Below are 22,229 nucleotides of genomic sequence, written 5' to 3'. Positions count from 1 at the left end.
GCTATACAAATAAATAAAGTTTAAAGTTTAAAGTTTATAGTGCTTGTAGAGCAATTCAACTGCAAATTATAGATTATAAAGTTAAATGAAGGATAATGTAAGGTGTTATTCATATTAGCCAAACTCGAGCAGAAACTATAATGGATGGGAGCAGATAGAAATTCGATTTTTTTCCCCCCTCTCTCTCTCATGATCGCAGCTTCACTGCTTTAACACGAACTTTAGAAAAGTGTCCACTGCTTTCAGTGGTCTCGACTGCTGCCACTTTGCCGTGCACAATGTGTCAGATTAAAAGAAAGACAGCAACATGCAGCGTAGGTTTTCTGATCCATCTAGGTCGAATGAATTACGTCATAATGCGCACAACATAAGTGTGCACAATAATGACAGAGAAACACTGTTGCTCAATGACACAATCCAAAGGATTCCTTTAAGAAGCAGACCACGTCCATGAACCTGTTTTCTGTGTGTGGCTGTAATTCAACATAAGTGCTTGACTTTCAGACCACCACTATTCTATTTCTATTACTATTTCAGACCTTGAAGAGTGTGAATAAATGTTAATTACTGCAGCTTCATGGAAAAGTGACCAGAAATTACTTTGATGAAGAAGTATTCACGTTCAGTGACTGACACAAGTCGTATCTGTAGTTTAATACTACTTTGTGTATTTCCTGGAAGAAGTTACCTGATGACATGGTTGATGATGATGGGCTCTGGGGGCATCAGCAATGCATGCAAGCGTTGTGGGATTTCAGAAAACTTCATTCGCTGAGTCTCAAAAATCTGCAAAACAATCCCCAGTTATAAAATGTCAATTATCAAATACTAAAAATGTTTAGCAAAATATGCGCATACAACTTTGGAAATAAAGATAATCCTCATTAATACATTCTGCTGAGTTTCAACATGAAATTTCTTCTGTTAATCTTGGCAGAGCAGGGGAAAATAAAAAATAAAAAAACCAGGAAGACAGATAGTGAGCCATAATGACACCGTCCCCATACAAGGACAGACAGAGGGAGTCAGGGAGAGGTGCGCTGTACAATATCTACAGCAGGAGTAAATCAAAGGAGTCGTTTATTTTCTCCAAGAATCCAACAGCAGAACAGCTCGCGGTAAACACATAACGCAGCAATCATCATGAACATATTTATCTAAAAAGGAATAAACAGACTGGAATAAATTATTTATATATATATATAAAAAAAAAAACTTTCTTAAAAGGCAGCTGCATTGAAAGAGCCGTCTCACATTTCAGCAGCGGTTCTGTGAACTGACAGGAGCAAGTCAAACTCCTACTGAAGAGGCAGAGATCAGACTAACTTGTTTTTTTGTGTCAAGTTATGATTTCATATAAATTAGAAAAATCAAAACATCAAATTCTGTCAAGTCCTAAGTCCTATAAGTGTGACACATACATGCAAATAAGTGTTTGCCCCCTTCCTGATATCTTAATTTTTTGCATGTTTGTCACACTTTGTTGTTTCAGATCATCAAATACATTTAAATATTAGACAAAGATAACAAAAGTAAACACAAAATGCAGTTTTTAAATGAAGGTTTTTATTATTAAAGGGTTAAAAAAAAATCCAAACCTACAGAGCCCTGTGTGAAAATGTGATTGCCCCCCTGTTAAAACAAATTAACTGTGGTTTATCACATCTTTGGAAAGCTGAGTTGAATTTCTCCAGCCACACTCAGGCCTGATTACTGCCACACCTGTTCTCAATCAAGAAATCACTTAAATAGGAGCTGCCTGACAAAGTGAAGTCGACCAAAACATCCTCGAAAGCTAGACATCATGCTGCGATCCAAAGACAGGAACAAGGAACAAATGAGAAACAAAGTAATTGAGATCTATGAGTCTGGAAGAGGTTACAAAGCCATTTGTAAAGCTTTGGGACTCCAGCGAACCACAGTGAGAGCCATTATCCACAAATAGCAAAAACATGGAACAGTGGTGAACCTTCCCAGGAGGCCGGCCGACCAAAATGACCCCAAGAGCAGCGACGACTCATCCAAGACTCACAAAAGACCCAGAACATCATCCAGAGACCTGCAGGCCTCGCCTGCCACAATTAAGGTCAGTGTTCATGACTCCACCATAAAAAAGAGCTGGGTGAAAATGGCCTTCATGGCAGAGTTCCAAGAGGAAAACCACTGCTGAGCAAAAAGAACATAAAGGACTGTCTCAGTTTTGCCAGAAAACATCTTGATGATCCCCAAGACTTTTGGGGAAATACTCTGTGGACTGACGAGACAAAGGTTGAACTTTTTGGAAGCTGTATGTCCTCTGGGCTGTTTTGCTGCTTCAGGATCTGGAAGACTTGCTGTGGTAAATGGAACCATGAATTCTGCTGTGTACCAAAAAAATCCTGAAGCAGAATGTCAGGCCGTCTGTTCGTAACCTCAAGCTGAAGCGCACTTGGGTTCTGCAGCAGGACAATGATCCAAAACACACCAGCAAGTCCACCTCTGAATGGCTTAAGAAAAACAAAATGAAGACTTTGGAGTGGCCTAGTCAAAGTCCCGACCTGAATCCCATTGAGATGCTGTGATTGAGATGCTGTGGCATGACTTTAAAAAGGCAGTTCATGCTCAAAAACCCTCCAATGTGGCTGAATTACAACAATTCTGCAAAGATGAGTGGGACAAAATTCCTCCACAGCTGTAAAAGACTCATCGCCAGTTAAGGCAAATGCTTGATTGCAGTTGTTGCTGCTAAGGGTGGCCCAAACAGTTATTACCGTATCGGCCCGAATATAAGTGTTTTTTTGCATTGACAAAAAGGCTCAGTTATGCTTCTGCGTCAAAATGACGCCGTGCCTACGGCGTGTGGTTTGGATCGACGCAGAGGACACGCCGTCACCTGCGCCGTCTCTGACGTGCACCTCCTGAAAATTGTAACTACGCGTCGAGGAGACGCCGTCCACACGCAGACCGAGAGGGCTGTGATTGGTTCGTTTGAAAGCGAAGCATTTCCGGTTTCCGGTTTGAATCAGTAGTGAACTTCCAGGGCTCTTTTCTTCGTTTGTGTGATTTTTTTTGTTTTTGTTTTTTGCACAATAGTTGTCCTTATTTCTTTGATTTACTGTGACCGGAAAAAGTCGGATAAACCATTCAGAAAAAGATCGCTAAATAGTGGCCGCGGGGGGTACTGCACCGCGAGCAAACGGTGAGACGGAGAAGTCAGAAGGGTTCAGCACGGCGTCACGGCTGCGGCGTGTGCTCTGCGTTGGTGTGACGCAGAAGCATATTTCAGCCTTAAGACTGAAAAAGTGGGGGTCGTCTTACATTCAGGCTCTAGACGTTATACCCATTCACAACGCTAGATGGCGCCAGATATCTTTAAAGCGAATGCTGAACTTAATTCCCCAGGCCAAAGCGAACCCCTGTCACGAAGAATAAAAATAAAAATAGCGGTAGCACAAAGAAGAAAAATAAAAAAATAGCGGTAAGAAAGAAAAGAGAAGAAAATAAGAGAAGAGATAACAGAAAAAGGAGAAACGTAGCGACAATCTGGAGAAAAGTGGGTGGAAGATCGGCAGGTTAACCGGCAGCTGAGGAGAAGTTATGATGCAAACTTCAAGATGATGATTTGAATGAGGCAAAATAACCTGCTTTTTCTCTCGAATATATTGTTATAATCATTTGTTTCAGATGTACTGTAATTATTTTCTGTATAAAAATGTAATTTGGTGTTCAAAAAGTCTTTTTTAAAACTTGAGTCTTGAAAAAGAGTGGGTCGTCTTATATTCGGGGCAATACGGTAGGTTTAGGGGGCAATCACTTTTTCACATGGGCATGTAGGTTTGGATTTTTCTTTCCCCTGGATAATAAAAACCTTCATTTAAAAACTGCATTTTGTGTTTACTTGTGTTATCTTTGTCTAATATTTAAATTTGTTTGATGATCTGAAACATTTAAGTGCAACAAACATGCAAAAAAAAAAAGAAATCTGGAAGGGAGCAAACACTTTTTCACAAAACTGTAAATTCCAAAATTCCAAACACCAAACTCTGTTTATATCTATTATATTTATAGAGTCCTAAGTCCTATAAGTGTGACACATAACCATTAGATAATTTTAAGGTTTGACAAAGTGACTCCTGACCTGCTGCAAGTATTTGTCGCAGTTGATGAACTCGCGCTCATGCGGGTCTTGCAGCTTGTGGGTCTTGACGTACTGCCACAGGGCCTGGATGATGACGGGTCTGGTCTGGGTGTGGATACCCAACATGCGGGCCAGTCGGGGGTCCAGCTTGAACTGAGGGGGCTGTCGGGGTACAGAGGAAGGATGATGAAATGGTGAGTGAATTAGATCAATTAAGTCAATCTGGTATCAGATATAGGGAAATATATTTGAGTATTACTTGAAGTAGGGCTGGGCGATATATCGAGTATATTCGATGTATCTCGGCTTCTACTCTGTACGATGTACAAAATGACTATATCGTGAATATTCGAGTTACATTGTCACGCATTTGCTTTTAGCCGCGAGCATTAAATTACAGGCTTTTCTCACTCTCTCGTCTCTCCTTCTCAGAGAGATAAAACAAGTGCACCTCGTTACATATGTCAGTCATGTGCTGTTGTGCGTGCATTATCATAGGCCCCCGACCAGCAGCTGGTGTCAGCGATGCTGTCCGGTCCGCCGGTCAGTTCCACCCCGCTTTAACTTTAACTTTCCCAAACTCGGCCTGTTTGCGCCGTGAGTTCATCCGCGCGGTTACTATGCGCAATGGACTCTTTTCAAAGCAAACTGGGACGGTTTAGTAAAGACGGTAGGGGATGTTTTCTCCTCGCACGACGCGCACGGCTCTCCGGAGAGCCGAGGAGCCGCTCAGTGCGACACGCGCCCGCGCGCAGCTGAGCCCTTCTCTTCCAGAGCTGAGAAACGTCACCTAAGTGTTGCTTAAATGTGGCCACATGAAATCATTCACTATCATCGAAACAAAGTCAAACAAGACTATATGACGTCATATTTCTAAAAGTAAGTGAAAGTGATGCAAAGTAAAGAAGGAGAGGATGAAACATTGCAGTCCCTAAACCTACAATTAGTCTTAATATAAAGGTGCTCTAAAGGGCCCTCCTGCTCAGAGCAGCTCATCCTGGTAAAACCGGGACCAGAAGATATTCCTAGCAGATGTTCTTCAGACGGGGAGTCAGAGATGCAACGTGCACTTTCTGTTTTGAAATGACAATTTTTATGTTTGTAACTGTTAGTAACTGTTTAATAAATACAGTTTTGGTAAATTTGACTTATTCCCCCTTTGCATGAAAGTTTAAAATGAGCATATATTAATGCAGTATGAACAAGAATGTTTTAATGTAGACATATAGAATCATCATGTGATTGTAGGCATCAAAGTGTTAATTCAAGGCTAAGGAAAAATATCGAGATATATATCGTGTATCGTGACATGGCCTAAAAATATTGAGATATTAATAAAAGGCCATATCGCCCAGCCCTAACTTGAAGGAAAGAACAGAGTAAAAGTTCTTGAGCAGTTCTTACTTGATAGTCAAGCATCAGCAGGACGGTGCAGCGAACACTCACGTCACCGGGCCTCTTCACCTGGAAACCATCCGTCTCCTGGGTGGTTGCAGTCCTATGCCACTAATTGACACAGTGAACATTTTAGGAACAGTTAATATATTTAGCAACACCATATTCTGTCTGCAGCAATTACAGGAAATGAACCAGCTGATTTGATTTAGATATTATGATTAGTTACATTAAAAGACAGACCGAGGTCCAGTAGTTATAATGTTAGAAAAGGGGAACACTACCAGATCCATAACTGAAAGAAATTCTCTTACTTCCACCAGATGGTTATCTGGACCGTACAGATCTTTGTCCAACTCAATCACAAGGGACTTGAAGAACGATGAGAACTTCCTCTTCTGTTTGGTCGCTTCATACTTGGACACAGCCGTCTAAGCAAGATGAAATCAAATCAAACTTTAGTCTAGCTGCATGAAACCTGTGACTATTTCTAAATGAAGACATAAGTGAATGGTCTAATAGTCTTAGGTCAATGCCTATGGACAATAGTCATGTAAAAGGAATTAAAGAAATGTAAATCTTCAAGCTCACATCTTCCAGCAGACGCCCCTCAACACGTAGTTCCCATGATGCAACTGTCCCCTCTCCATCCTCAGCATCAGGCTTTGCAGGGTTGAATGTGTTGGATATAAAGATACGAAGCTTTCGTTTTTGCTGAAAAACAATCAAAACAATATTAAAATCCACATAACACAATACAGAGTTTCACATCACACAAACAGGCAGTTTCATTACAAGTAACATAAGAGAAAAGATCTGTCAATGTAGATGCAAAGGGGACATTCAGTACATCTAAAACACCTGCTGGACAAGTTTGAGCTTATACCGCATTACTTTTTTTTTTTGGTCCTTAACTACATTAAATGACTTACGCAGCAAAGTTAACGTCTAACAATCATGACATGAAGGCGTGTACAACAATAAGACCATGACAAAAGAAACAAATGTGTACAGCAACCTATGAAATGCATGAAAAATTTATTCTAAAGACATTTTGGAACCAGGTAGACTTTGCTTAATAACTTAACCATTAACTATCCAGTTAGATGCAATGTAAAGCTCAGTGACTGAACATTTACTCATTTCAGTTGAGGTTTCACTATGAGTGACTCATACACACCTTAATAGGCCTCTTGAGAGCCTCCTGAATGTCCAGCCTCTTGCGCATGATGGTCTGGTCCAGCTTCCTCTCAAAAGCCAGGAGATCCATATAAGCCTGAGACTCTGGGACCAGTTCCCTGATCTGGGAGAGAATAATAAAAAGCTGGTGACAATAGGTGCAACATTCAGCAACCATATCAAAGCACTTGGGGGGCGTTGTGTTTGTTTGTGAATGAAGTTTGTGTCCACCACACATCAGAAATTAGGCCAGTGTTGAAAAAAATCGATTTTCTGATTCTAATCGATTCTCATATTTATTCCTAAAAATCGATTTGTACGTCTAAAGATCGATTTTTTTTTAGATTACATTTTTTTTTCTTTTTCCCATCATTACATTTTTGCCTGGTGAACTTTAATCCCAGTAGTACCTGTAGTTTTGAAAACTCCTGAACTAAATGAACTTTTCTTTAGAGAAAATGCTGGACATTTCAGCTTAAATTTCTAAATGTTATATTAGTTCATATTATCTATATTTACTATAGCTTGTTTGGTTTCTCTGTTATCGGACACGGTTTGTCATGAAATACCTGAAAAATGCCGGGTGCTTCATGGCAAGCTGTGTGTCTGGTGACAGAATAAATCAGACAAGCTAAAATAATTTGTTTACTGCTTGAGCTGTTGCAATTTATTTATTTTTTTGCGCTTTAAATGGATATTGAAATGCCTATTTGAGTTATTTATTTCTTAGTTATTTCACAATAATTATTGTGAAATTATTATTTCACTAGTTATTTTACAGTCATATAATCCAGGAAACACTAACCCAAATCAATATCGAATCGAATCAAATGGTGATAATCGATTCTGAATCTTAAGAATCGGAATCGAATTGATTCTTGACATTTGAAATGATACCCAGCTCTATCAGAAATACTATCAGTTATGGCCTGATAACATTACTACAATTGCAAGGTGCAGCACAACTGGTGGCCACAGAGCTCAAACTACTGTCAACCCCATCTCTGTTTGGCACATTCAACAACAACGGTGAGGATTTTTGTGTAATCACCCCGTCTCAAAGACGCACTGATGCAAAACGGAGTTAACAAACACATCTAAAAGCTTTAACATCATCTTTACAGTTTTGTAATAATTCAACAGCTGTGCATGTTCCTCTGTGAAAACTTTAATAGCTACTGTTGTGTAACAACTACCTGTGACAAAACATTTGTATTAGATTGAACAAAAAAGAGAACGAAATAAAGGAAGTCAAGAGTGAAATTGGTACAGTGTAACAACCATAACTCTGAAACGAAGCGCCTAAAGTGCTTACAGCAGCACTTTCACAGCCTCAGCCATTACCCGCACCATAAGTAGATTTAGTTTCTCTACACAATCAAAGCCACAATTAGGGGTGCACCAATTAGTCAACATTGTCAACAATAAGCGATAATAAAAATAATCGCCAACAAATTTAATTGTCGACAAATAAACAAACAGAGCGGGGCATTTTCTTCCTTCCTATATCTGCTGAGTAAACTTGAGCAAAAGAGTACAACGCCACCTATGCAACACCGCAGCGACCAGCAATAAAGTTCATTAAGAGACGTATTTTTGAATGAAAAGTCCATATTTCATGTCTTTAATTTATAATTAGCACACCATTAAAACAACCTCATGCTAAGTTTAAAGGTATTGTGACATCATTTTTAACATGCTTTTAACACTATTAAAAGTCTTGGCCAACATCCCTCAAATGTGTCTAAAAGAGTGTAACAAGAAAAACTTCACTCTAGTACTCTTTTCCTGGCTTTTTATTACAGTGTTTTTTTGCGCCGTGAAAAATGCTTCCTTTCCCCCCTTTCCTGTCAATCATTGCTCCGCTCCTCCTCCAAACCTCCTCCAGCCCAGCCATACGCTCACAGCGGCGTCGGAGCGACAGGCGAAGCATGCACGGAAACGCAGCAGGGCGAACCACAGCAAACAATCATAAAAATAAAGGCATGCAAGCAGCACTGTCCCCTTATCTTAAGTCCAGTCAGTGGCCGCGGGTCTTCTTAGCAGTTTTCCTCCGGTGATTAGAACAAAAGACGCTCTAAACAGCTCCGTGTTAAGCCTCATTTATGGTTCCGCGTTAAATCGACGCAGAGCCTACGCCGTAGGGTTCAGCGTATGGTGCGCGTCGCAGTGTAACCCTACGCCGTAGGCTCTGCGTCGGTGTAACGCGGAACCATAAATCAGCCTTTATGGTGCGCTGGAGAGGAGAGGAGGCAGGGAGCTGGGTGGAGGGGGCGGTGATTTAGCGGATCGTTACGTAACGATCCGCCACCAAACCACATGCGCCGTTTTTGCACAGTTATGCGGAAAATCCCAGAAAGCACACAATACACTGAATGTTAAAAGTTCGTTGTTTTTTGGGTGTAATTGATGTCAAGACACCCAACAAAACACAAAAAATCAAGAAAAATTTGTTTTTCATGTCACAATCCCTTTAAAAGCTCAAAGCTAAATAAAAGCCATTTAATAATTATGTGCGTCATAGATTAGTCGACTAATCGTTTCAATAGTCGATGACTTATCGACCATCAATAGTCATCAATTGCAGCCCGAGCCACAATTAATCGATTTCTATGCACTGCAGTTTAATACTCACCCGCTGAGGTAGAATTTTATCAGCCATCTTCTTTTTCTTTGTGCTGTAAAAATAAATTATATTGTGAGATAATTACAAGGGTGATGGGAATTTTATGAATATGGTCTAAATGTCTTTAAACTGAAGTCACACGGTTCCACAAAAATAAAGACAAACAGGCAAAGCTGTAAAGGAATGACCAAAATAAGCAAATCTCTTCGTTTAGATGACTGGAACGGCAACAAGAACTGTGCTAAATCAAATTAACTGCTGCAGGTGCAGGATTCACCCACCAAATTAACACGGAGACATCATTGTTGGGGATTAATTAAGAATGTAAATGAAAACTGTCTTCCAAATGCCTTTAAATACAAACGCAGAGCCAATTCACACAACCAGAAAAAAAAAAATCAGCTGGTGAATCTGCTGCATAAAATTAATTAAAATGTCAATAGTAATAATAATGTCATTTTATTGATTTATCCATTTGTTAAATTTCTGATCGTACCAAAAACATTTAATACTCTCCATACTTTTTAACTTCTGGTATATTTAAATTATCTGTTTGGAAGAGCCCGAGTCCTAAATGATAAAAAAGGACAATAGCAGGGCAGAGATGGAGCAAATTCTAAATGATTTTTTAAAAGGAAAATAAAAGGAAATATATATTATTTGTTGATGTGCGCTTCAATAATTTCTTCATTTAAAAGATCTGCAGCCATGTTTCAAGCGAACGTATTTTACTTTTCTGTTGCGGCCACTGTATTTGTCCCCGTTTTAACCTGTGATGAGCAAGAGATTTTCAGATTTGATACATTGTTTGGGAGACTGACCAGATGCCATACCAGACCCAGCATGATAAGATACCACTGCTTCTGGACTGAAATCATTGCAGGTGACTAAAGGTGCCAATGTATATAATTTAACCTAAAATTTAAGTGTCGGTCTTTAAAATGAAGCATCCTGATCTAGCTGAAAATGACTAGGGACTTACTGCTGGTTGCGGTTCTGCTGTTGCTGAACCTGCTGAATTTGTTGGGGGGCTGGCCTCTTTCGAGATGGATCCATCACGCCAGGCATCCCAGGGCGAGACACGGGGCTGTTTCCATATCCTGGGGGTCCCATGGCTGGTCCCTGCGGGGTCATACGGCTAGATGGAGGCATGCCCGGTCTCTGCACGGAACAAAAGACAAAAGCATTGATTAAAACAGTTGCCTCCAAAGGAGACAAGAAAAGAGGGTTTTCCTCTTTTTCCAAAATCAATTTCAGTAGTTTAACATCAAAAATGTATATGTCAATATTTTAACAAATAGAAAATCATTTATGTTTCAAGTAGAACTGAACTAAAACTGCCATAAGTGTTGATCAGAGTGATAAACCCCAACAGCACCAGTTCATTTATTTTCAAAGACTCCCCCTATGGAGCACCGAGTGATAATTAAAGTGGAGACAGTGTGTTTAATACAGCTCTTTGGCACTAATGGGCAGACAAAATGAATCTTAAAAATGAATCCACTCTTAAAATATGGGTAACAATGATAACCCTGCAAATGCATTACAGGCAAGTTTTCAAATCTCCCAAGATCCTTCATAACGACAGCATTCTATTGATCTGGCACATCCATGCACATATCTGAATTGCACATTAACAAGTTCAACTGCAGATAAAGTGAGATGCCTTAATTGAAAAAGAAAAAAAAATATTAAAAGCCTTGCTGAAAACATTACTAAGAAACAGAAACAAAAGCCAAGTCAGAAACCTGTGAAAATATCCTTCGTGAGACAATTTGAGAAAATGGCACTGTGTCCTCTGTGTCAAAAACAGCAATTAAATATGTAGAGTGATTAATTATGACCCTTTATTTTATACATAAAAGTTCATATAAGAAAAAGTGTGAAAGAAATTCCAAATACCCAGAGTGAAAAGCATACAACCCGCATTTGTCATAGTCAAGCATCTCTAACGAGAGCTTAGAAAAAGATTAATTAGATCACAAGGCAGACAAATGTTTACTATCAATTCATCCATATTATAATATCCAAATATCATATTATGCATCATTGCATTTAAAACCAGAAGCAGTGAATGCAATAATTCTAAACTAACTCAACCAAATTATAAAATAACAAATTTCCTAGAAAAACAAATACGGGGCTTCATGGTTGATTGAATGAATAAATCAATCTTTGATATTTATGGTTTGTTGTAAGAAAGTCAATAAATTGTCGCATGCCTTATAGATAAGGAAAATGCAGAACAGCAACCAAACCAACTCACCAAGCCATGTGCTAGGAACTCAAACAGACGACTTCTTGTACTCGACTGCATGAGTGCAGGCGAGAGGAATAGATATATCACTAAATCACTAATTACAGCTTTTCCTCCGGTAGTCAGTCCGATAAATGAGACAGATTAAAGGCAAAACCGTCGGTCCAGGGTGGAAGGGAGGAAGAGTGACTCCCTTCAACAATACAGACTCTGCCTTTTTCACACAGGATGGTGTAGGCAGAAAGGCATTGCGCGATGAACATTTACGGCTTTTTTACACCGTGCAACACTATGACCTTGGTTTTCCTGAGAACCACTGGAGATCTGTAGTATTCAGAGAATGAAGCACCTTTTTCAACTGCTGTGAAAGACTGTCTACATGAGTGAAAACAGCCAAGGACGCTGGAAGAAGAAGGATAAAACATCCTTTCATTGAGCTGTGGTTCAAGTTAGCATTTTTTTTTCCCTTAACTCTTCAACCACTGCAGATCAGCGATTAATAATTCAGCATTTCAGTCAAACATCACAGCTGAAGACAAACAGCATCAAAGCTGGAGATGGAACCCAGTTAACACAACACACATAAGTGTAGGACACACAATTATGTTACTTAATTACAATGAATGTGTAGTTTTATAAGCAGTCCTGCTAGGAGCTTGAATCGGTGGTAAATGGTTTGCACTTGTACAATATATCGCCTGGCAACCTCATCTGAATTCTACAAGTGCTTTACAATCTGTTCCTTATTCAAACCAACACAAACACAGACTCCTGTTCCTTGACTAGTAATTTGTGGACTTGGGACAACTCAGACTTTATTTGAGAGAGGTGATGAGACAAACCTTTGCTTTTCTCCGCTGAAAGAACTCCTGCCTGCACTACCTTTAAAATTCAATTGAAGACTTCTGAAGACATGCCGTAACTCAGAAATAAGAAGTAGGGCATGCCTCATATTCTTCTAAGAAACCTTTTTTAAATGACTATTTCTGCATTATTCATAGGATGTGGATTTTCAGTGAAAGGGTAAAATGAATGCAATTTTAAGTGAGTTTTATAAATTAGTAACAGCTTTTATGAGAAAAAAAAGGCAACTAAAAAGATGTTTTTCTGCAAACATCTAAAATTCAGTTACTATAAAACAGAATTTCCTTAAAATGATCAATAAATAATTTCAAAATTAGAACAAAATCAAAACTTCAAATGGTGTTGTTGAGCCATACATTTCTTAACAATGGCCACAACTGATCAAATATAGAAAATACGTTTTCTCCACACACTTCAAGTTAAATAAATATATTGCATTATAATCCCTCGATTCTACATAAACAATAGTCATTTTTGTAGTGATTTTCACATTCACACACTTATTTTTCCTGCCCACAACAAGTGATTTTCCATGTATAATGGTTGTATACCCCTAATCTACACAATACAGCCAGAACACCTGGAAAAAACACTAGTAAGAGGTGAGAATCATGATTCTAATGGATAATGCCATCAAATGAAAAGCGCTTCACACACACACACACACACACACACACACACACACACACACACACACACACACACACACACACACACACACACACACACACACACACACACACACACACACACACACACACACACACACACACACACACACACACACACACACACACACACACACACACACACACACACACAATGATAGATACCACAAGTTTTGGTGGAATTTTTGGCAAATTTTAGGATTTGCTCATTTTGCTGGGACGCCGGGTCCCTCCGCACAAGACACAACTTTTGCGGTATGCGTTCATTGTTGTCTAAAAATGATGCGCAGTGCCCACCCAATCAGAAACGGTACAGATATTTTGTGATTTTTTTTATATATATAAAAAAATAAAGGATCCCCATAACCTTTGATTGAGTGGGCAGGACGCACGTTTGGGTGGACACAGCCCACCCCTGCCCCCCCCCCCTAAAACCGGCCTCGAGTTCCAGTACACAGAAGTCCGGCGTGAGGATTATGATCGTATAGTGTGAGCAGACGGGTCGCATCAGAGCATCGGGTCGTACAGTGTGAGACCATAAATTGTGGGCTGTGAACTTTTGAACTCAGCGATTTAGTCGTGCAGTGTGAGATGGAGCTGAATCAAACGATTTAAAATATCACAGTGTATGCCCAGCTTTCGGTAAACTATTCTAACACCAAATAAATACCAGATATTTTTTAGACCTGTTAAGAGTTTCAAAAAGATCCAAACATCTTAGATAGGCAGTTGTAACTGCTGTCAGTGCAGCTTTTCATTCATTCAAAAGCAGACTTTTCAACTTCTCTGTTGAGTGGGACAAGGTCCCATCAACGCAGGACTTTTAAATATAACAGCTTTTTGTTCATTTTAACCTCAGCTACAGACAGAAAAGGCGTATGTTTTATTCGTGAAAACCAGAGGTGTCAAGTAACTAAGTACAAATACTTTGTTACCTTACTTAAGCAGAAATTTTGGTTATCTATACTTCACTGGAGTAATTAGTTTTCAGACGACTTTTTATTTTAAAAACAGCCTTGTTACTCTATTTCATTTCAGCCTTTAAAAAAAACTATCCAGTTAAATTGCTCCATCCGGATAGAGTGAATTTGGTTGTGGTTGTGGCACAGATGTTCTTGTCCAGTTTTGTTCTTACATCCGTTCCCTCAGATTCCTGCAACTAAACTTGGATGTACATTCCAATAAAGGTTAGGATAAATGATAACATGCCTCTGAAGTTTAACTTTTTGCACCATTACAATACTTATACAGGACTGTCTCAGAAAATTAGAATATTGTGATAAAGTTCTTTATTTTCTGTAATGCAATTAAAAAAACAAAAATTTCATACATTCTGGATTCATTACAAATCAACTGAAAAACAGTTTGAGATTCCCAGAATATTAAATTTTTTTGAGATAGGATACTTGATTTTTCTTAAGCTGTAAACCATGATCAGCAATATTAAAATAATAAAAGGCTTGCAATATTTCAGTTGATTTGTAATGAAGTCCTTTATTTTCTGTAATGCAAAAATGTCATACATTCTGGATTCATTACAAATCAACTGAAATATTGAAAGCCTTTTTTATTTTAATATTGCTGATCATGGCTTACAGTTTAAGAAAACTAAAATATCCTATCTAAAAAAATTAGAATATTCTGGGAATCTTAAACTGTAAGCCATAATCAGCAATATTAAAATAATAAAAGGCTTGCAATATTTCAGTTGATTTGTAATGAATCCAGAATGTATGACATTTTTGCATTACAGAAAATAAAGAACTTTATCACAATATTCTAATTTTCTGAGACAGTCCTGTAGGCAACTAGTCATCATATATTCTGCTCCCTGAAACACATGTTAATGCTCAATAGTACACATATATGGTTCTTTAATATATTTGCATTATACTAAGATGCATTCATTTCCAATGGCTTTTGTCCTTAATGGCTTTTTCCCCCTTACATTACTTTTACTTTTATACTTTAAGTAGTTTTGAAACCAGTACTTTTATACTTTTACTTGAGTAAAAAACTTGAGTTGATACTTCAACTTCTTCAGGAGTATTTTTAAACTCTAGTATCTATACTTCTACCTGAGTAATGAATGTGAATACCTAGTCATCACTTGCAGCAGCGTAAAGCTGATTTATGGTCCTGCGTTAAATCGACGCAGAACCTACGCCGTAGTCTCTGCGTCGATTTAACGCGGAACCATAAATCATCCTTTATCCTGGTGAGCTTGGCGGCTAACATGCGGGCGGGAGGTTTAGAAAATTCAAACAAGAAATAAACCCGAACTTTCTCCATCAAGCACTTGTGAGCACCGTTTAGCCCTGGGTTCTGGCCACCTCGCCGGCCTCCTAAGAGGACCCAGCTCGGGCTGGTAGCGGCACAGAGAGCACAGTTAGCTGACAAAGCAGCGCGGCTTTGTTCTCACTCACCGGGTACCCGGGCCCGGGCATCGGGGAGCGGTACATGTGGTTCTGGGCGGCCGACGACGGCACCATCCTCCCGGAGGGAGTGCCGGGCCCCATGCCCGGTCCTGCGCCCGGTACCGGCGGCCCAGGTCCCACGGCTCCGCCGCCGCCCGTTGGTCCCGTCTGAAACCCCCCTCTGGCCGCCATGTCCTCTCCAAATGTCGGCGCCGGTGTGGACGCGGAAATCTCGCGAGAACCGACTTCTGGGTGGTGTGTTGACAACTTCGCGGCGCCCCCTAGTGTTCACTTTTAGGCAAGGCAAGTCTATTTGTGTATAATAGCACAATTCAACACAAGGGAATTCAAAGGGCTTTACATCGACATTAAAAGCAGCAAGACACAATTAAACAGTAAATAACAAATACAATGAAATAAAATGATAAGAAAAGAGGTCAAATAATAAAAAGCGCAAGTTGTTAAAAAGTAAGGGCACGTAATAGATACAAAGAGATGCAGTATACTATAGGATTCTTCATAGGCAACATAGAACACCTGAAATCTTAAACAAATTCGATCCCAGCAGGTCCCCATTATGCATTAAATGCAAAAAGGAGATTGGTACCTACATACACTGTTTCTGGGAATGTCCCAAGATTGTTAGAGTTTGGTCCTATGTGGCTAAGGAATTGAGTTCAATTATGAAGTCTACTATCTGTAAAGATCCTGGACAGTTTCTATTAGGACTGCCGTCAAAATTTGGAGTATTGGATCCTGGTAGAGCCAAGCTACTTAGTAAGCTTCTCTGCGTAGCTAGAAAATGCATTCTGTTCAATTGGATTCATGAGAAACCTCCATCAGTAACCCAATGGTATAGAGAAATCTACAGAGTTCTTCCGATGGAAAGACTCAGTGCCAAATTAAAAAATAGAGAAGATAACTTCATGAAAATTTGGTGGCCGCCTCTCATAGACCATTTGCCCAGGGATCTATCTGCCTTGTTTTATAAAGGAAGCGATTCTTTGGATTTTAGACCCCCAGCTGTACTCTTGCAGTTTACCTTCTGATGTGCTCGGTGTGTGCTGTGTGTACTACACAATATAACTTTTTTTAATTTACACAGTAACTGTGTTGTATCTATAGATGTGTCGATTGCCCTTTTCTTTTTCCTTTTTTTTCTTTTCTTTTCTTTTTGTTTGTATAGTATTCTGTTTTTGATTTATACCTTTTATGTTAATACTGAAAATCAATCAAATATTACCGGTATTATGAAAAAAAAAAGTAAGGGCACTAGAGTACAGCAGGTAAGCATTTAATTTAAGAGTACGCTTCAGTATTTCTAACATATGGCAGCCTTTGTTAATGTTTGTTGAAGATATGGAGGCAGACAATATAGTACTCTAAAGGCCTGTCCCAATACACCCCCTACCCCTACTTTTCAGCCCTACCCCTAAATTTTGCTCCGTGAGGGTAGTGGTGTCCCAATTCCTCTTTTCACCTAGTGGTAGTGTGCTTATTTAGGGGTAGTGCTTATGAATCTGGCCCTACACAGCTAGGGATTTCAGATGCACACTAGCTGATCTAGGGCCAGAAAAATTTCCCAGAATGCTTTTCGTCGTCATTTGCGGACTGAATAAAAAAAAAAACAGGGCGACATTTCTTATTTTTTAGTGAATAAAATCAATATTTTGACTTGTTTCTGCATAAAAATGCATTTTGATTAAATTTTTAGCGAGAAATATATATTTTACTTTCATAATATTCACTCAGTGAATGTACATAATCACTCGCTTGCCCGTTGTTGCGAAGTCTTTTTCAAACCTCGCCAGAATAAAGGCTGATTTATGGTTCTGCGTTACACTAACGCAGAGCCTACGGCGTAGGTTACACGGCGACGCGCGCCGTACGCCGTACGCCGTACGCCGTACGCCGTACCCTACGCCGTACCCTACGCCGTACCCTACGCCGTACCCTACGCCGTACCCTACGTCGTAGGCTCTGCGTCGATTTAACGCGGAACCATAAATCAGCTCCCGAGCAGGCAGGCAGAAATCCCGAAATTTTCGGAGCAAATTTCTTAACAGGCATAGCTACAACTGTTAGATTTCATCTATTAAACCAACATTTATCTTTCTAAATGATTTATTTCAGCCAGCGGTAATTCTCCACAGAGCTGCAGGTTTCTCCCCGGCACAGGTTGACCTGGCGATCACGTCTGTACGTGAGCAGCTGCTGCTGCTGCTGCTGCTGCTGCGCCCCGGACCGGCGGCTCTTATCATTGCCAAAAACATCGGATCAAATTTCTTAACAGGCTTTATTTGGATAAACTGAGCCCAGGTTGGGGATCTTAACGGTTACTTTAAGATCTTACTTTTACTTTGTTTTGCTGTTCTTGTGTTTCTCCGACGCTGATGTTTTCTGATGCTTGTGTTTTATTTTATGATGTGTGATATCTGATCACTTTTCTCACTGATGTTGATCTTTTTCTGATGATTATGTTTTTATACATTATTTTATTATGTATTATATCTAATCACTTTTATCTCAGTTTTTGTGTTATGATTATGAACCGTTATGAGATGAACTTTGAATTGAATTGAATTGAATTGAATTGAATTGAATTGAATTGAATTGAATTGAATTGAATTGAATTGAATTGAAATCCATCCGTTCATCCATCCATCCATTTCTGGCTGACTGACCGATTACAAAAATACCCAGAATATTATTTCTGTGTGGTAAATACATTATTTGATTAGATAATAGATTTAGATTTGATTCTTTAGTCTGCCAAACATAATTGGAGCTTTGAAGTTTTTTGGTTTTCCATACCCGAAGATGATGGCAAACCCAGGTTTTGGTCAAAGACGATGATGAAAAGTTTTCATTTGTAATAAATAGTAAGACTGAAACTGGATTACAAAAAAATAAATGAACTTCATAAACTCATCATAAATTCAAATATTATTTACGGTTGCTGATGGAGGTGTTTCAAGAACATGCTTAAATAAATCAAGGAATGGTACAATGTATAAAAGTCTTACATAGAAAATAAATATTCAAAATGGATCAGGAAACAGGTAAGGAACATGTCTGCAGACCAATCACACCTTGCACACAAATGTTCAAACTTCTCCTGGCACTGTGCACCAACAACCGTCGCAGAGACAGTCTCTTTTCCCTTATGCCGTCGCTCTGCAAAACGTTCAATAGTCACAGTGTCTGATATTTGTGCAATATCGTCACGTCTGTAAATAGTTGTTATGCCTTGTATATATTGTTCATATTTTTGTTTGCTGTAGCTTTTTAATTAATCAGTATTCCTCTTTTTAATTAATTTTTTATTGAACCTAGAAAGACAAAGTCTGCTGAATCAAATTCCTTATCTATTTACACAAACCTGGCGAAAGAAGTTGAGTTATTCCGAAAAACAAAACAAAAAGAAAAAAAAACAATATAATCAAGAGAATGTGGGTCTTGACTCACAGAAGTGCTCAGTTCATAAAACAGATTTCTCTGATGATATTATTGCAGTCTGTCATTAAATCCTGATTGCTCATCATGTTCCTATGATTAGGCTCTATGATTGCATTGATAATCAAGATGTCTCTCTTATTGTTTTAACATTTTTTTTTGTTTGCAGTATGATTGTTTTCATGTTAATAACTATGATTATTGTTTTTTTTATAAACCTGCTTTTAAACTAATCTTATTTCAAACGGCCTGAGGTCATGATTGCATCATCTTTACACACATACCTGTGTTTTCTTCACATTTCTGTGATTCATTTTCCTTCGTCCCCTAGCCTCTGGTTAAACGTTGTAATGTGCAACTTGGGTTGTAAAATAAATCGATATATATGATTTCAAATGGAAAAAAAGGAAATGAAAAATAAATGTTCTGTTAAATTTATTTTTTAGGCAAAAAAAGCCCTCTCGGTAATCTCTGGTCAAATTGTATCCTTATCACTTCTTATCTATTGAAAGGCACATCATTGTTAATTGCAGGCCATGTCTGCAAACCTCTGTGTTCACGGTCAGCTGAGAACCTGACTTGTACACGCTTACCAAACCAAATCACCAGATTGGGTTTTCACAGGCCATTTCGTTTATCTGTAATCTCAGTTGCCTGCTAAGGCCTCTAAAGATGAATTAAAAGCAGAGAAACATCGTCTGAGAAAATACTTTTTATCCTCAGTCTGCAAAGCCCAGGATTCGTATTTTAAAACTGTTCAAATTCTCCCTGGACTGCATGTTACCTAAAAAGTAAATTTTTCCTCATCATTTGCTGAGCTTGCTTCAGATTTCAGGCTGGAGTCCGGATCTATGACTTGGCTCAATGACTTGATTATGTTGAGATCAGCCATCTGTTGCAGTCCCTGTTGATCTTCTTGTTATCAAGTACAGTCTGTGACTCCTGCGGTGGCTCACTGCCTCCCTTAAGGCAATGGATGATCGATAAACCTCCTCCATTTTCTAAAACAGTTGTGCATCCAAATTGATATAATATCTAAACCAGGGGTGGAAAGTAACAAATTACATTTACTCACGTTACTGTAATTGAGTACTTTTTATGAGTAATTTGTAATTTTCTAAGTAGTTTTTGAAATATGTAATTTTTACTTTTACTCGAGTACATTTTGCCCCAAGTATTTCACTTTGCTACATTTTAACCACCTCACGTTACTGAGTACAAAATTTATGCTGAAAATCTTGTGGGCATTTTATTTTGGTTTATTGTGAATAGCAGGATCCTGCGGGCATTGGGCACTTTATTTTGTGTTTGAATACTTGAATACTACTAAAAGGATCATGTTACTGAGCTCAGCTGAGCTTTTACAAGTGTGGATGTGTACTTTAATATGCCTCAAAGTTAATTAAAACAACTTGTGCTGGATTTGATTCGTGACTCATCCTTTTTTTGCATTAAATAACTGAAAGTAACTTTTACTCAAATCACATTTTAAATGAAGTACTTTTGTACTTTTACTCGAGTAAATTTTTAGATGAGTAATTTTACTTTTACTTTGAGTAGGATTTAAGCAAAGTAAAGATACTTTTACTCAATTACAATTTTTCAGTACTTTTTCCACCTCTGCTCTAAACAGAATAACTGAGGACGGAACTGCGTCTAATAAGTTTATGTTTACTATAAATCACAGAAGTTTGAGGTGGAAACTGAAAGTAGACAGTAGACAAAGGAGAAGGAGGAGACTTCTGAGGTCAAGCAGTGAAAAACATATTCTGGATTATTCCTTGAAGAAGAAGGAGATATAATTCAAAAGAGAAAAGTGGCAACTTTTTTATGAAACAATCAAACCCTCAAACTTTAAATGGAAATAAAAAGTCTGAAGGGCAACTTTTACTATTGTCCTGTACAGTCTTACCGGATATAAGAGATACTGTAATAAGAAAAAGGTCAAAACATAACATTATACAAGCTGCTAAGTTGGACCACAGTGATTAATGATAGTAATGTATTAGTTTAAATGATTTTAAAAGCATATATCCTTGTTCTGGATGTTTAATAATATACAGGCCTATCATACAAATCTGACATCAGGTTTGCTTCATCTCAACTCATAAATTAATGGACTGGCTCCTTCCTTGTTTATCAGGTGATCTAAATAATTTCCACAGCCCCCCCCCCCATACAGGAATGGGTTTTGAAGTGACACATGACCGTCTTTGGATTCATTTCAGTTTTATTATCTTTGATCAGACGACAGATGCAGGCCGAGGGCGTCGAACCTCTGAAGCTGCTTCTGTACAAAATAAACAGCAAGTATGAGTGGAGCAGCTGGGGTCCTGCACGCGAATCACAGCACTTTCTTCTTTTCAAACTTTGATGTCATGACACTTCCCCCCAATTAGTGCAGAGCCCCAACAGTATAAAACATGGCACCCCATCTGTTTGGATAGTAAGTTTGGGTCTTGATCACAGTGCAAATGAGAGATGGGAGAGGGTACATTGTGTTTTTTGGAAGAGCGTGCAGCTGAATCCTCTTTCAGGGGAGTCAAAGATAATGTATCTGATGTTGCTGCACTCAGATAGCTGCAGACTCCCCTATGGTTTTTTACAGCTCAAGTGGGTGATTTGGTTTACATTTTTTGCTGGACCCCTCACGGAGCGATAATGAACCAAAGAATAAGAGTTCATATTTTAAACTAACGAAAGGCCAAATCAGGCATGCCAAGTCCGTCATCTAAATCCAGTGTCCGTCAGTAGAGCGGAGATGAACTACATGACAATAATTAACCGTCTTAATGAGCTCAGTGTAAAGTGGAGCTCAGAGGAGTCAGCCACGGCCTTATCTCTGGGAAGCCGCCGAGCGTCCTAATTGCACCGAGAGATCTGACCAGATAAATTTATACCAGAGATGTGACTCATCCGACAATCTGGCAGGTCTGTGAGAATGGACACAAGCTGGAAAGTCAGATCAAAAATGAATTTATCTGCAGTATATATATCAAAGTTTTAATGAAGTCTGTGTTTATTTTCCAGCCTCTTTAAGATGTAAACAGAAAAAAAGGAAAAAGCTGCCTCTCTTAAACTTAAATAAAGGGAATTAAATCCTAAGTAACATAACCACAAACATTTGAACAGGACTGTACATCAGAGGTGTCAAAAGTATTCACATTCATTACTCAGGTAGAAGTATAGATACTAGAGTTTAAAAATACTCCTGTAGAAGTTGAAGTATCATCTCAAGTTTTTTACTCAA

At 38.8% G+C, this 22,229-nt stretch overlaps 1 protein-coding gene across 2 annotated transcripts in view; it reads right to left on the bottom strand.

Annotated features, from left to right (window-relative positions):
• Positions 1 to 15,733, bottom strand: part of smarcd1 (SWI/SNF related, matrix associated, actin dependent regulator of chromatin, subfamily d, member 1) — a 30,747-nt gene extending 15,014 nt beyond the window's left edge. The window contains exons 1-9 of one of the 2 annotated variants that reach the window (XM_061726798.1): positions 15,533 to 15,733; positions 10,300 to 10,478; positions 9,327 to 9,369; positions 6,693 to 6,836; positions 6,104 to 6,226; positions 5,827 to 5,943; positions 5,522 to 5,623; positions 4,118 to 4,279; positions 689 to 786 (exon numbers count right to left, since the gene is read on the bottom strand). In XM_061726798.1, coding sequence (XP_061582782.1) covers positions 689 to 786; positions 4,118 to 4,279; positions 5,522 to 5,623; positions 5,827 to 5,943; positions 6,104 to 6,226; positions 6,693 to 6,836; positions 9,327 to 9,369; positions 10,300 to 10,478; positions 15,533 to 15,715 — 1,151 coding nt within the window. In that variant the 5' untranslated portion in view covers positions 15,716 to 15,733. The remainder of the gene's footprint in view (positions 1 to 688; positions 787 to 4,117; positions 4,280 to 5,521; positions 5,624 to 5,826; positions 5,944 to 6,103; positions 6,227 to 6,692; positions 6,837 to 9,326; positions 9,370 to 10,299; positions 10,479 to 15,532) is intronic. The other variant, XM_061726799.1, reaches the window with a different exon arrangement.
• Positions 15,734 to 22,229: the final 6,496 nt, after the last annotated feature.

Source organism: Cololabis saira, chromosome 8 (genome assembly GCF_033807715.1).
Source record: "Cololabis saira isolate AMF1-May2022 chromosome 8, fColSai1.1, whole genome shotgun sequence".
NCBI classification, from domain to species: Eukaryota; Metazoa; Chordata; class Actinopteri; order Beloniformes; family Belonidae; genus Cololabis; species Cololabis saira.
Note: the sequence above shows the minus strand (reverse complement) of the source record. Positions and strands in the feature narration are given on the sequence as shown.